This window comes from Lithobates pipiens, unplaced genomic scaffold (assembly GCF_037356315.1).
Source record: "Lithobates pipiens isolate NorthernLeopardFrog02 unplaced genomic scaffold, aLitPip1_a1.2 Scaffold_3, whole genome shotgun sequence".
Taxonomy (NCBI): domain Eukaryota; kingdom Metazoa; phylum Chordata; class Amphibia; order Anura; family Ranidae; genus Lithobates; species Lithobates pipiens.
Genome location: NW_027507790.1, coordinates 2,564,320 through 2,579,679, shown reverse-complemented (window position 1 = coordinate 2,579,679; position 15,360 = coordinate 2,564,320). Strand labels below are relative to the sequence as shown.

At 40.3% G+C, this 15,360-nt stretch overlaps 1 protein-coding gene across 2 annotated transcripts; it reads right to left on the bottom strand.

Annotated features, from left to right (window-relative positions):
- Nucleotides 1–841: 841 nt before the first annotated feature.
- On the bottom strand, nt 842–13,219 carry LOC143940095 (olfactory receptor 5V1-like). 2 transcript variants are annotated; one of them, XM_077461147.1, is made up of 2 exons: nt 10,832–13,219; nt 842–2,144 (listed from the first exon to the last, which is right to left on the bottom strand). In XM_077461147.1, exon 2 carries the CDS (start codon nt 2,126–2,128, stop codon nt 1,145–1,147), a length of 984 nt encoding a protein of 327 aa, XP_077317273.1. In that variant the 5' UTR covers nt 2,129–2,144; nt 10,832–13,219; the 3' UTR covers nt 842–1,144. The 2 variants fall into 2 exon arrangements, with proteins under 2 accessions (XP_077317273.1, XP_077317274.1); XM_077461148.1 differs by having other exon boundaries at nt 13,116–13,219.
- Between the last annotated feature and the right edge of the window lie 2,141 nt (nt 13,220–15,360).

The window sequence follows — 15,360 nt, the reverse complement described above, 5'->3', positions numbered from 1 at the left end:
TGGGGTTCTAACGTTCGTAACGAACGTGGGGTCCGTTCGAAAGTTCTGGTGCGAACCGAACCGGGGGGTGTTCGGCTCATCCCTACTGTGGATAGATAGGTGCTGGAAATTAGTTAACAGCTGAGCGGCCAGCTCAGAGAAGAAAGGGCTGAGCCCAGCCCTGACACATTGGCTCCCGCTGCTGTCAATCAAAGTCAGGAAACCAATGAGGAGAGAGAGGGGGGTGGGTCTGAGTTGTGGCACTGTGTCTGAATGCACACACAGAGCAGCATCTAGGCTTGGGTGCCCCTATAGCAAGATGCTTGCTGTGGGAGCACTCGGCAGGAGGGAGGGGTCAGGAGCATCAGCGGGGGACCTGAGAAAAGGAGATTCGGGGCTGCCCTGTGCAAAACCACTGCAACAAAGCAGGTAAGTATAACATGTTTGCTATTTTTAACAAAAAATACAAGGCTTTAATATCACTTTAATCTAATAGATCAATCTTCTGCAGCTGCTGCTATTTTAGTTCCAAGAATATCATGACTGAGTGTCTATTAGAAAAATAGCTTTTCTGTAGTATTATTGATAAAAGGTAATGTAAATCCTCAATTAATAGGTAATTTATAGGTTTTATACTATTTAGCACTGGCAATATTACTGCTCAGTGTTGCAAGGGAGTTGTTGCAATGTTTAACAAATTGACTGGGAATGCCCAGACTTAGGCCATGCAGCTACCAAGATATTCCAACCATGTCATGAAATCTTGTGAGGTCAATTAAGTAAACGAAAAAGAGAAGTGTTTCCAAATAAATCACAATAGAATGATTTTTAAATTGCAATACATTTTTATTATAGAGGTTTAAATAACATTAATCATTTCAGAAGATTATATAGTTACACAATTAACAAATAGTTAACAAAATGTCAATGGTAAACAATATTGGGGCATTTTCATGTACTTGGAAATAAAAACAATAAAAAGATATGTCAAACAAATGTTCGTTTAGTATAGGTCATGTTATCCTCACCCAGCTGTAAGTAATGCTAAATTTGGTGAAGGGGGCACGCACGTGGAGCTGAGCATCAACATTCATTCACAAGTGAAATGAACTGATTTTGAGGAAATAATTTTATTCAGGGAAATGATTCATTGGAAGATAACAGATCAGCCAAACTCTTTAAAGAAAGCTAAGATATAATGTTTCCATAAATATGTAGAATTTAACCTTTGATTTATTTTCTTTTTAAGAGCAAATTTGACCTCCTTATTCCTTAGAGTGTAGATAATTGGATTGAGTGCAGGAGTGACAACAGCATACAGAAGTGATACTAGCTGGTCTTGTTTTAAAGAATAGCTAGAAGTTGGCCTCATGTACATGAAACTGATGCTTCCAAAGAAGATGATAACCACCATTAAATGAGAAGCACAAGTGGAAAATGCTCTTCTTCTGCCAATGTTACTTTGTATTTTTAAAATGGTTAAAATGATTTGGATATAGGACACCAGGGTGAGTAAAAAGGAGCTGAGCCCTAAAAATCCTCCTGCTGTGAGGATTAGAATTTTGTTAAGAAAAGTGTCAGAGCATGCCAGCTCAAGCATTGGTGGGATATCACAGAAGAAATGAGAGATCCTGTGTGAATTACAGTACGGCAACCGAGCTGTGAAAGTAGTGTGTATAACTGATGTTGTAAAGCCAACAAGCCAAAGGCCTACAGCCAGCTGGAGGCACTTGGGTTTGTTCATTATTATGGTGTAGTGCATAGGGTCACATATAGCCACATATCTGTCGAAGCCCATTATCGAAAGCAGCAAGCATTCTGTGCTGCAGCACGAGACATAAAAATAAAGCTGGGCCATACACCCTCTGTATGAGATCTCTGAACTGCCCCCTGCTAGACCCAACAACAACTTGGGCACAGTTACTGATGAATAGCAGATATCCAGAAATGATAAGTTTCCCAGGAAGAAGTACATGGGTGTGTGTAGTTTATGTTCCGACCATATTGTAACTATGATGGTAAAATTTCCACATAGTGATATCAGGTAGAAAAGAAGGAATATCACAAACATAAATGTCTGAATTCTTTCATCACTAGATAATCCAGCCAAAATGAAATCTGCATCTGATGTCCAGTTCCACCAAGTCATTGTAGGGTCCACTGGTCTAATTAACAAGAAATTACTGTTAATAAAGTGATACTAAGAACACACTGCTTAATTTGCAATGCCCCTTCTGTTTCTGTATCGGGATGATGGCAGTGTAATTATTTTAATAACAAAAACATCCAAGTACCTTTTTCCTAATTGATATACAGCTGTCACATGACCCAGATCTTTCCCAGCCTGACTGCAGGGAAACATAAGCAGGAGGTGCTTCTAGTCCTCTGCTGCTGGTCACATGTTAAAAACAAAACAAAAAAACAGCCTTTGGAATACAGAATAAAAATATATACTTACAGTGGTTGTAAAGGCACACTTTTTTCACCTTCATGCATTCTGTGCAAGGTAAATAACCTTCTGTGTGTAGCAGCCCTCCCCCCAATACTTACCTGAGCCCCCTCTCGAGCCAGTGATGTCCACAGGAGCCTTGCATCTTTGAGGACTCGCACTCTTGTTTGCCTTTTGGGCAATTGGCTCCCACTGCTGTCATTGACAGCCAGTTAACCAATCAGGAGACAGAGGGGAGGGGGCTGAGCCACTGCTCCATGTGCGAATGGACACACAGAGCCATGGTTCAGGAGTGTGTCTGCTTGGGTGCCCCCACAACAAGCTGCTCACTCTGGGAGGGAGGAGCCAGGAGCGCTGGTGAGGGACCCGAGAAGTGGAGGATCCGGGCTGCACTGTGCAAAACCTTTGCACAGAGCAGGTAAGTATAACATGTTTATTTATTTATTTTTAAAAGAAGGCTTTAATATCTCTTTAATATCAATAAACTGTTTTATATTGTCATACAAATATATATTTGAAATCAAATCTTTATTATTTTTTGCCAATAACATGGTGTGGTGGATTTCTGCTAGTCACAGTCTGTGTCACACCCCTCCAGCCTGTGTCTTAAAAAAATGGGGAGGTGAAGCTACCATTAATCTACATGTAATATCCCACCCCCATTGTGTTTAACTGGTTAGTGGGCATGGAGGAGGGGGAGGGAGTGGGCTGTCATTTTCCACTGTGTATTCACCCACATGTGTGATTCTATAGTCACATGGGCTGCTCAGACGTGATAGGGAGGAAATGCTCAGCTTAGAAACTCACTAAAAACTGAGCATTTGCAGAGTTGCCCCCACAGCTGCAAAATCCCTAGCTGAATTGGGGACATGGACAGAAGTTGGAGATAGAGAGCAGCAGGATCAACCAGTTTTTTTGCAGAGTACAGAAAACAAATCTCATAGTGACTGAGTGGATATGAAGAGCATGTAATACAGCATTTATTGATAGTGTTTTATGATGTGGGTTTACTGACACTGCAAACTTTGCACTGATTTTATTTATGGTCATTCTATGTTGGATGTTAAGAGGAAAAATGGATATGCCCTTACAGCTAAATACCCTGCATGCAGCTAAACACATCATTAAATAATACTCCCTGCCACAGTACTTTTAATTCTACAGTCCAACCAGTCTTATGTTCCAGGCACCTCTGCCAAGACAGCACAGTAAGATCCTTGGTCTCCACTGCAGCAATAGAAAAACTTGATTGAGAACACAAAGCAAGCCTGCTTTTTGAACCCCTAACCCCCCAATTCCAGGCTCAGCCCCCTGCTCACCATGCTCCTCCCTCCCCTAAGACCTCCCTGTATGTAGCATTCTATGCTATTATTAATGCTTACCCTTATAGTATTAATGCTTTCCAGCTTGTAGTGGGCGGTCCTCAATATTGCAGAGAACAGCTCTGATGTGACAACGTCAATGCCACTCTGCACCAATACAGTGTGAATGTAGGCTGCTGAGGTGACGTCCCCTCAAGACAGACCCATGACATCCTGCACACAAAGGATCTGCTTAGTCTTCCGGCTTGAGTGCCCATAGATGTCACTGTACCCGAAAAACTAGGGACCCCTTGTGATAGAAACAGCTGAGTATTGTAATCAGAGAGTATTGTAACTTGAGCTTTTTGAATTCTAACGCAGGGAACATTAAAAAAAAAATCCCAGAGTTAGGCTTCAAAGAGCACACTGATAAGTCAACACCATTAAATATTTATCAGTTATTTCTGATATGTAATCAAATTACAAATAATTCTACTAAAAGCAAAGACTTTTTTATTGTATTGGATACAATAGGAATGGGTTTGGTCAGTATTTTATCACTGCCTGTGGCTCTGGAGTTTATGTTTTTTTTCTTTCTATTTTCAGTCCTACATGGAAAGATAGTGATAAAAAAAAAACTCAACTGAACATATAAATAAAGGCAAAACTTTTTATTTTGTTTTTGATAGATTAGAGATGGAAGATGGATTAGAACACCTATTATGTATTTATTGCTATCTGTGCCACATTAGGGAGATTCACTCTCTCTGTTTGTCCTGTTTACCATTCTCATTGAAATTGATAGTAAAAGAAAAACCCAAATTTTGGGTTGTCCCCAGAAAAGTAATAGAGAAGAAATCTTACAATGGGTAACACTAGTTCTGATGACCTGGGGCCCAATGGACTCCCTTATTTTGCAAGGAGTTCCTCTCACTTCCTGTGTAGCCATGAGGCAGGAAGTAAAGGAAAATCTACACAATGGAACACAAATGGTAAAAAAAAATCTAAAATGAAAAGAAAAGTTCTACACTTAACCCATCTCCACAGTACTAAAAAGTGATTGTATGTCTGATGTTCCATTCATTTCCTGATCTAGGTGGCAGCAGCCCCTTGGACAGAAAGAGAGGGGTAATCTTTTGAAAAGGGACAGCAGTAAAAACCTCTAAATATCTTGTTTTCTGCTACTATGATCCAGGTATTTAGAGACATCTATTTAGACAAACACTTACACTATGCCTGGATAAAGGAGAGGGGCTGCCTGGATATTTTGTAAGTTTTTTTTTACTATGAATAGCTTCAGGAGGGGGGGGGGGGGGCAGAGACAGCTCACACAGCTGACAGGCAGGTAGAGATGGGGTGAGGGGGACAGAGGAGAGCTGCGGATGATGGAGGAATGTAAACTGACTATGGTAGTCAGGGCTCAGCGGCCATGATTATCGTAGTCAGCTCCCAGAGGGGGACACAGAAAGTGGCAGGATCAGTCAGGTTTTTTACAGTTTAGAGAGGGGCAGGCTAACCAGCACAAGCACTATGCTGTTTAACCACTTTCAGACCGGACCATTTTGCTGGTAAATGACCAGAGGTCTTTTTACACTTTGGCACTGCGCTGCTTTAACTGGTAATTGCGCGGTCATGCAATGTTGTACCCAAACGAAATTTGCGTCCTTTTCTTCCCACAAATAGAGCTTTCTTTTAAAGGTATTTGACCGACTCTGCGATTTTTATTTTTTGTGATATAAACGTAAAAAGACCGCAAATTTTGAAAAAAAATGATATTTTCTACTTTTTGTTATTAGAAAAATCCAATAAACTCAATTTTAGTCATACATTTAGGCCAAAATGTATTCAGCCACATGTCTTTGGTAAAAAAAAAGTCAATAACTGTATATTTATTGGTTTGCGCAAAAGTTGTCACATCTACAAACTAAGGTACGTTTTCTGGAATTTACGCAGCTTTTAGTTTACGACTGCCTATCTCATTTCTTGAGGTGCTAAAATGGCAGGGCAGTACAAAACCCCCCCAAATGACCCCATTTTGGAAAGTAGACCCCCTAAGGAAATTGATAAGTGGCATGTTGAGCCCATTGAATATTTTATTTTTTTGCCTCAAGCGATTGAATAATGACAAAAAAATATATATATTTTTTTTTACACAAAGTTGTCATTAAATGATATATTGCTCACACATGCTATGGGCATATGTGAAATGACACCCCAAAATAAATTCTGCTGCTTCTCCTGAGTACGGGGATACCACATATGTGGTACTTTTTGGGAGCCTAGCCGCGTACGGGGCCCCGACAACCAAGCACCGCCTTCAGGCTTTCTAAGGGTGTAAATTTTTGATTTCACTTCTCACTACCTATTACAGTTTTGAAGGCCATAAAATGCCAAGATGGCACAAAACCCCCACAAATGACCCCATTTTAGAAAGTAGACACCCCAAGCTATTTGCTGAGAGGCATGTTGAGTCCATGGAATATTTTATATTTTGCCACAAGTTGCGGGAAAATTACAAACTTTTTTTTTTACACAAAGTTGTCACTAAATGATATATTGCTCACGCATGCCATGGCCATATGTGAAATGACACCCCAAAATAAATTCTGCTGCTTCTCCTGAGTATGGGGATACCACATATGTGGGACTTTTTGGGAGCCTAGCCGCGTACGGGGCCCCGAGAACCAAGCACCGCCTTCAGGCTTTCTAAGGGCGTTACAGTTTTGAAGGCCATAAAATGCCAAGATGGCACAAACCCCCCCCAAATGACCCCATTTTGGAAAGTAGACACCCCTAAATTTACGGGTACACTAGTGAGACTAGGTAATAAATGGCGGGTGCCCTGAAACTATAAAAAAATAACTAACCAACCAGCGTCACCTGTAACAGTTATATGGTGATCACTGGTGAAAGGGTTAACTAGGGGGCAATCAGGGGGCTTTATGCGGTAGTATATGGGGGTCCCTGGCGCTATAAAAAGCTGCGGCGAACCTAAATACCTACCTGCCTAACTAGCGTCACCTGTGACACTAATACAGCGATCAGAAAAACGATCGCTTATTAGGCTGGGTTCACACTGGAGCGATGCGGGAACGCCATGAATCCGCTGCGGGTTCCCGCATCGCATGCCTCCCGGCGGCAGTTCTCACTGCCCTATGCGAACTGCTGGGAGTGTCAGTGAAATGTTAATGACACCCCCAGATCAGTTCGCATATCGCAGTGCGATCTGCAAACTCGGATCGCATGGTGTGAACACCCATGTGATCCGATTCTGCTGCGGACCAAAAAAAGGGTCCCGTGCGAGTTTGCGGCGGGTGCGGCGGGTGCGGCAGGTGCAACGCGAATTCGGCCATACTATCTGTATGGCTGAACTCGAATCGCACAGAGATCGGATGTGATTTGCACTGCAGTGCGGTGCGAATCACATCCGTTCTCATAAACCGCTGCAATGTGAACCCAGCCTTAGTGACACTGGCGACGGGGGGTGATCACGGGGTTAAACCTTTATTGGGGGGGTTAGGGGGGTACCTTAGAACTAAAGGGGGCTAACCCTAACTGCCCTAACAGTTATTACAGTCACAAATGACACCCGCCGTGTGATCAGGGGGTTAAACCTTTATTAGGTAATAAATGGCGGGTGCCCTGAAACTATAAAAAAATAACTAACCAACCAGCGTCACCTGTAACAGTTATATGGTGATCACTGGTGAAAGGGTTAACTAGGGGGCAATCAGGGGGCTTTATGCGGTAGTATATGGGGGTCCCTGGCGCTATAAAAAGCTGCGGCGAACCTAAATACCTACCTGCCTAACTAGCGTCACCTGTGACACTAATACAGCGATCAGAAAAATGATCGCTTATTAGGCTGGGTTCACACTGGAGTGATGCGGGAACTCCACGAATCCGCGGCGGGTTCCCGCATCGCATGCCTCCCGGCGGCAGTTCACACTGCCCTATGCGAACTGCTAGGAGTGTCAGTGAAATGTTAATGACACCCCCAGATCAGTTCGCATATCGCAGTGCGATCTGCAAACTCGGATCGCATGGTGTGAACACCCATGCGATCCGATTCTGCTGCGGACCAAAAAAAGGGTCCCGTGCGAATTTGCGGCGGGTGCGGCGGGTGCGGCGAATGGCTGAACTCGAATCGCAGAGATCGGATGTGATTTGCACTGCAGTGCGGTGCGAATCACATCCGTTCTCATAAACCGCTGCAATGTGAACCCAGCCTTAGTGACACTGGCGACGGGGGGTGATCACGGGGTTAAACCTTTATTGGGGGGGTTAGGGGGGTACCTTAGAACTAAAGGGGGCAAACCCTAACTGCCCTAACAGTTATTACAGTCACAAATGACACCAATGCAAAAAAAAAATGCATTGGTGTCACTGTGACTGGGGGGGGCAGGGGTAATTGGGGGGGTGATCGGGGGGTAAAGGGGGGGTGTGAGTGTGCCTGGCATGTTCTACTGTGTAGTGTAGTGCTTGTGCAACTCACCGATGCTCTCTCCTCAGTGCCGGAACGAAAAATACCGACACGGAGGAGAGATTACATCACTTCCTCTCCTGTGTTTACATTACAGGAGAGGAAGTGATGCAATGCTTCACTCCCATTCGTCAGGAGCGATCGCGAGGGGGTGGCCATGAATGAATGGCCGCCTCCTCATCACCGATCGCTCCTGCATGGATACCGACCGCCGCAGGCACCGGGCGGGGGCCCGATCGGGCCCCCGACCCGCGGGAAGGCAGGGACGTACATGTACGCCCATATGCCTGCCCGTGCCATGCTGTCGACGTACATCGTCGTGCGGCGGTCGGGAAGTGGTTAATCTGCTATAAGGGAACAGGAGCTCTTTTTTTATGGTTACAAACACTTTAATCTGTCTTCGTTACTTGATGTTGGTGACTCTTTGTTCTTCAGTCAGGCTTTGGGAGGTATGTGAATAACTTACACCTATAGCCTTTGTTTTTATCTGCAGGCGCCCCTTACCGGCATAGGCAGTTTTTTGGTGAAGGTGAACTAACCCTTTAGAAAGTTAAAAATGTATTGGACTGGTTGAATTTTTACCTATACTATATTCATAACCTGGTTTATTATTACAACATAAATTAATTCTCAAAGCAGTTTGTTTTATTTAGAATATAATAGTCTATGTTGAGGAAAAGCGTATTTGAACTAAAATGTTTGTATGTTCACATCATTAGACCAGGATTTGTGGGCAGGTAGCAGGTTGCTGCCTACAACAGGAATGGTTCAGAGAGGCAGAAAACTGCTTCAAGTTTGATTATTTCTACAGTTTTCATTTCCTTTTAAAGTATAAAAATATAAAAATATTTATATACTTTTTTTTTTTTGGTGGTGGTGGTGGTGGGGGGGGGGGGGGGGGGGTTGGGGGGTCTGCAGTTACTTCTTGGTTTCCAGGATTAGGTAAATTCTTCAGGAGTGTTTTTCTCAGCTAAGCACACCCTCCTACCTGCATGCCTGAGTTAAGGGCAGATGGTTTCCGGGAGGTAAATGCTACATGAATCAGCTGCCCTTACTCAAAATGGCCATGGCCAGAAATAAGTGGTGTTTTTCAAAGTGATTTCTCAGCAAATTAAAGCGTAGAGACATGGATGGGTGGGTGAGTTTGCTTTGAATATTAAAAATGAATTAAATAGCGTTTTTACTTTGTAGTGCTCAGATGCAGTTCTACTATAAAATGTAAACTAAAAATATCACCACTCATGGGTAGGGCTGAATTTCCATTACCATTCACAAGCAATGCAAAACCCCCTTTGCTAGGATCACCTCTTTTATATTTTGCTTTACTGGTCCTAATCTTGCTTTGGATACTGTAGCAATTTTTAAAGTGCAGTTCCACCCTAGAAACAAAAATGTAATTTATGTGCATAAAAAAATAAAAAAAAAATATTTGGAGAAAATCTTTTTTTTTTCTATTCACCTCTAAATGCCTGTTGCTAGGGGGTCCCTTGTAGTCTGCCTCTTTCAGCGCCTGGGCTCTTGATGTCACTTCCCTCGGCGCAGGAAGGGAGATCAGCTCTGCCCCTCCCTCTTGTCAATCATCTGGGACACATCTCAGGTCCCAGATGATTGAACAGCCAGTCACGGCGCGCGGTGCCGTCCGCGCATGTGTAGTGGGTGGCCGGCTGTGAAGCCACAGCCGGGCACCCACAGTTACAATGCCGGCGCCGCCGAGCGGAGGGGGGAATGAGCAGGGCTTCAATCCCCCGCATCGCTGGACCCTGGAACAGGTAAGTGCCCAATTATTAAAAGTCAGCAGCTGCAGTATTTGTAGCTGCTGACTTTTAATTGTTTTTTTTTTTTTTTTTTTAGCAGAACACCACTTTAATAAACTTAGATAACTGTATTCCAACTGATGATATGTGGCTGGTCTACTGTGCCTGTGCCAGTAAACCTGCTCTGGTCATTGAGGTGGCACAGCTAAAGTGACATAGGACAGCAAATATTTAAAATCTAGTTTTAATTTTCATCACAAATTTGTTGGTGTTCAGTAACTGGTCCTACTTTACATCATAATTTATAGTGGACAGCGATCAATTACAACAATCTGTGTCTTTCTGCCATGTCCTGATAAAAACTTTATTTAGTTATATATTAAAGTTATTGCAAGTATTATATTTATATATTGCAAAATCAAAATAACTGCATGTTCCTGACATCTGGTACAAGTGTTATGTTTGTGGTTATTTGTTGTTTGACACAGAACATCATCCTGCACCCTACGTCTTAGATAACCTCCCAAGTTTTTCCTATGTACAGTGCAACCTCACCACGTGAGCCCTACAACCTCTTTGTTCACCAACATGACCTTAATGTGAATCTGACATAATCTTATCACATGTACAACAAAACTTTTATTGTGACTTAATCTATTCTCAAATCACACAAACCATAATCAATTACCAAATAAATTCTCCTATGAAGCATCTTTCCACACCAGGAATGACATCTTTATTTGTCAGATAAATTATTTTTGCACATCTGATATGATATCCTTGTTCAATAAAAAAAAATCTTTCCATATCAAACATTCTTTGTCAAATAATGATTTATGACATCATCATTTACCAGGAAACTTACTTATTTTCCACATCAGAATTAATATCAGAATTTGTAAAAAAAAAGTTACTTGTATATCATAAGTATATACTAATATGATATATTTGATATTTGATATGTACAACCCCAATTCCAAAAGAAGTTAAGACTACATAAAAAAACAGACTGCAATGATTTACAAATCTCACAAATCCATATTTTATTCACAAAAGAAAAAAAAAACATATCAAATGTTTAAATTGAGAAAATGTACAATTTTAAGAAAAAAAAAAAGGTTTAAAATTGATGGCACCATCACATTTTAAAAAGTTGGGACAAGGCAACAAAAAGCTGGCAAAGTACAATATGCGTATATTTGCCATAAAAAAAAAAAGTCTCCAATCTCCAATTGGGTTTAAGCTCTTCATTTGTCTGCAAAATGATCCTTCATTTCAAATATAACATCCTCATTTGTAAAACTTACACATTGCGCATAACATCATTTGTTAGAAAAAAAATATTTTCCACATTAAAGATAATTTTTTTTTTACATTAAAAATATTATTTGTTAGAAAGAAAATCAATCATCATCAATCATCATTTGTCAGAAAAAAAAAAATCTGCATGAATCATTTATCAGAAAAAAAATATGTTCCACGTCAAACATATGATTTGTAAGAAAAATTCTCTGCCATATCAATAATTTATCATAAAACTTATATTTCATATCAATAAATTTTTCAGAAAGATTATTTTTCACATCAAACATTTGTCAGAAAAATTCTTTCCCACATCAATCATTTGTCAGAAAATTATTTTCCACATCCAAACATATCTTTTGTCAGGTTTTTTTTTTATAACATATTATTTATTATGTTTGGGAACAAGGAGATTTATTGTTGTCAGTGCATACGTCTTTTTTTGGTTGGTAAAGCAGAGTAGTGGCTTCAGGAAACTGAAGGGAGCTGGATTTTATTAACTGACCTTTCTCAGGTTTTAAAGGGTGCCGTGGAGAGTTATTATATGGCAGGGTACATGGGGAGCCCAAGATGTGAAAGCTTTACAAAAGGTAGTAAAATATTTTTTTAACAATTTTACAAATTATAGGTGTAGATCTGCCCAGTATTAGAGAGATTGGTGAGAGGAGGAAAAGCTCATAGAATTGTTGACGACAGTCCCCATCTTAGCTATGGTCTGTTTAAATTATTATCATCTAGTAGGTCGTATAGGAGTATTGACTCCTCTACAACCAGCCAACAAATCATGTTTTTCCTTAGGCCTTTTCCGACTCCTAAATTCTGCTGATTATAGTATTAAATGAGAAAGGAGGTATAGTATGATAGTTTATAATAGATTTTAAGGCAGTCTTAAAATGATAGTTGCCAATCGTTGTCCTAATATTGTTTTTTTTTGTTTTTGTTTTTTTAAGGTTTATTTATTATAGACGTAGAGGACAAGAATTGGATGGGATGTGTTTTTAAAAGGATTTATATTTTATTTATGTTATATTATATTTTAATAAACATACATATATATATAAATGATTTTGATATATAAGCCTATATCAGAATTTTTTTTTTCACATCAGACAAAATATCAAAGTAGCTTTCACAACAGACAAAGCATCATTCTTCATCAGAAAAATTCTTGTGCATCCAATATAATATTAATTACGTTCACTAGAGGGCACATCGACACCAGTAATGCTGATGCTTTATGCTTGTGCTTTCACCTGGTGAAACACCAGTCCTGATCGTCAATCGTAAGAACACACTTTTGAATGTGATACAATCATATATTCTCAGCATCTACAAATAGCATTAGTAAAGGACAAACACAAATGTATACAATCATGTATACTTTATAAGGTTTTATAAGCTCACAGTAATGTGTTGCTATATATAGTATTACTATGTATAAAATAAATTATATGGCAGCAGTTTTATGAATTATTGGTAATCAGCTAAAGTTTATAGATAAAGTTAAGAGCACTAAGAAAAGATAATAGCACAGAAATATTTTTAGTCTATTGTATTAGAATATTATTTAAATGTTGCTATTATTTGCATAATGCAGAAATTAGCAGATGTAGTTGATATGCAAGAAACAAATATACACATTTCATGAAGCAATGAGATCATTTGTTATAAATCAGAATATATTTTTTTACTATAGAAGGCTCACTTTCCTAGCAGTCTTGAATATTCTTATATAGGTTTGCTGATGCTGTTTGCTCGTGCCACCCTGTCAAATGTCCATAGCTAATCTCTCCTTTAGTATAATGCTGTAATGACAGCCAAGCTGGCAATGCCACAAGAACATCTACCTGAGATTTGTACTGCTGTTAATGTCTTAGGTGGGTGGATTGTCTAGGCTGTAGAGATGGCTGACGTTTGCTGTTAAACAGAACATATTAACATGTGATTGAATAAATAATTCTGTCTGGACTCCAGAGTGCAATATTTAAGTGTTTAGCTTCTCTGTAGCTTGGGGAATAGGGAGTAGTATCAAAATCACTTCAGAGATGTGATGATAAAAAAAGTTGTACTGTATGAACTAATATACAAGCTTAGAGTTAAACAAGTATAGCCCCCCCCCCCCAAAAAAAAAGTATTATATTGCAGCTTACTAGTTCTTAGATGTGATGGTTGTATTTGCTTCCTTTTTTTTAGGCTTTTTTCCCCATTTCTTTTTACCTGGCGATCCATCCAGTAAGTCTGTTATTTCTTCCTTCAAAAGACCAAGCTGTCCAAAAAAAGTGACAATTAGAAAGACAAACCATTTACCACTGACAGGGGTGCTTACAATGGTCAAAGTTTGCTTATTTATGTGTAGCACTCCCCCTGCAGGAGGTGGGGTAGATTGGATTTTCTGTTCTGCCTCAACTCTGAGAACAACCTCATTCCCATGATATGTAAAAAAAGAAAGAAATGGTGCACTAGTTCAATACGGGAGAGCATCCCGATATTCTATATTCAACCACATAAATATTGCAGTGAAACAATAATATACATACAATAATAATTCCAAAACAATTTCAAATTAGATATAATAATCAAATAATGGGGAAAGGGGAAAGGGGGAAGGGGAAAATTTGGGACTTTAAATGAGGTCATAGCCTCCATCCCTATCAAATGTAAGACAAGAATTAAAAACAAGAGCTGGGTGGGACTTTATATGAAGTACGGGGTTAAAAAGAGACAAAATGGCTATTGAAAAAATGTTATTCGTTTTTTTATCTAGCAAGGCATGATTACATGTATATTGGAGAGTTGCGCAGACAAACACATCATTGACATCAACATTTTACTTTATACAATCATAATGACCGATACAGAATAAGTTATAAAAGCGCACCTCAATTATATACATAAAATAACCAATAATAATGATAGAATGGACAATTGATAACGTATGGCAACTACATGAATCTATGACTTCATGGTTGTTGCAATGAATTAATAAAAATAACATGATTAGTACAGTATTACAAAAATCAATGCTGTTGGAATTGGGGTACCAGAGTACACAGCAACTAGTAGCTCTACGCGTTTCGCGGCTTACTGCCGCTCATCAGGAGCAAGCTCGTGATTGGTCTGAAAATATAGAGTAGTAGTAAATTAATAAATGCAATGATGGAACAAGGGGAGGTTGAAAAACCCACCTAATGGTCACTTACATTGGTCAATTACACTTACAGTCAATTACACTTACATTACACTTATAGTCACTTACAATGGTCACATCGACGTTACGGGAGCTGAGGAGGCCCATCCGGCGGCAATGGGGCCCACAGAGTGCACACACAGGCAATCACCGGGACACCAAGGGCATTTGACAAATTGGAACAAAATCAGCTTGTAAGTGTAAGCCTAATGGGTAAAAAAATATACAAAATAAGAACTACAGGTATTGTGTAAAATATATGAGTGCAAATGAAGGAAGAAAACGAAAAGAAAGTTTGCAGTAAGTGACCATTAGGTGGTTTTTTAACCTCCCCTTGTTCCATCATTGCATTTATTAATTTACTACTACTCTATATTTTCAGACCAATCATGAGCAAGCTCCTGATGAGCGGCAGTAAGCCGCAAAACGCATAGAGCTACTAGTTGCCGTGTACTCTGGTACCCCAATTCCAACAGCATTGATTTTTGTAATACTGTACTAATCATGTTCTTTTTATTAATTCATTGCAACAACCATGAAGTCATAGATTCATGTAGTTGCCATTAGGGATGAGCTTCGTGTTTGAGTCGAACATACGTTCGACTCGAACATCGGCTGTTCGCCCGTTCGGCGAATTCCGAACGTTATGGGCCGTTCGCGCCAAATTCGTGTGGTGCTCACGGCCCATAATGCACTGCGTCATCGCAGTGCATTGCTGGCTCATGATTGGCCAAGCATGCACTGTGACCGCACATGCTTGGCCAATCACAGCGCCAGCAGCGAGGAGAGCCATGATTGGCCACAGGCAGGATGCCTGTGGCCAATCATAGCTCAGGCTGTGTAGTACACGCCCCACACTATATAAGGCCGCCAGCGCGGCGGCCTTGTGTAGTGTGTTGGCGTCT

What these genes read in the sequence shown, in the direction of transcription:
- LOC143940095 (XM_077461147.1), bottom strand. Translation starts at nt 2,128, where the DNA reads ATGACTTGGTGGAACTGGACATCAGATGCAGATTTCATTTTGGCTGGA.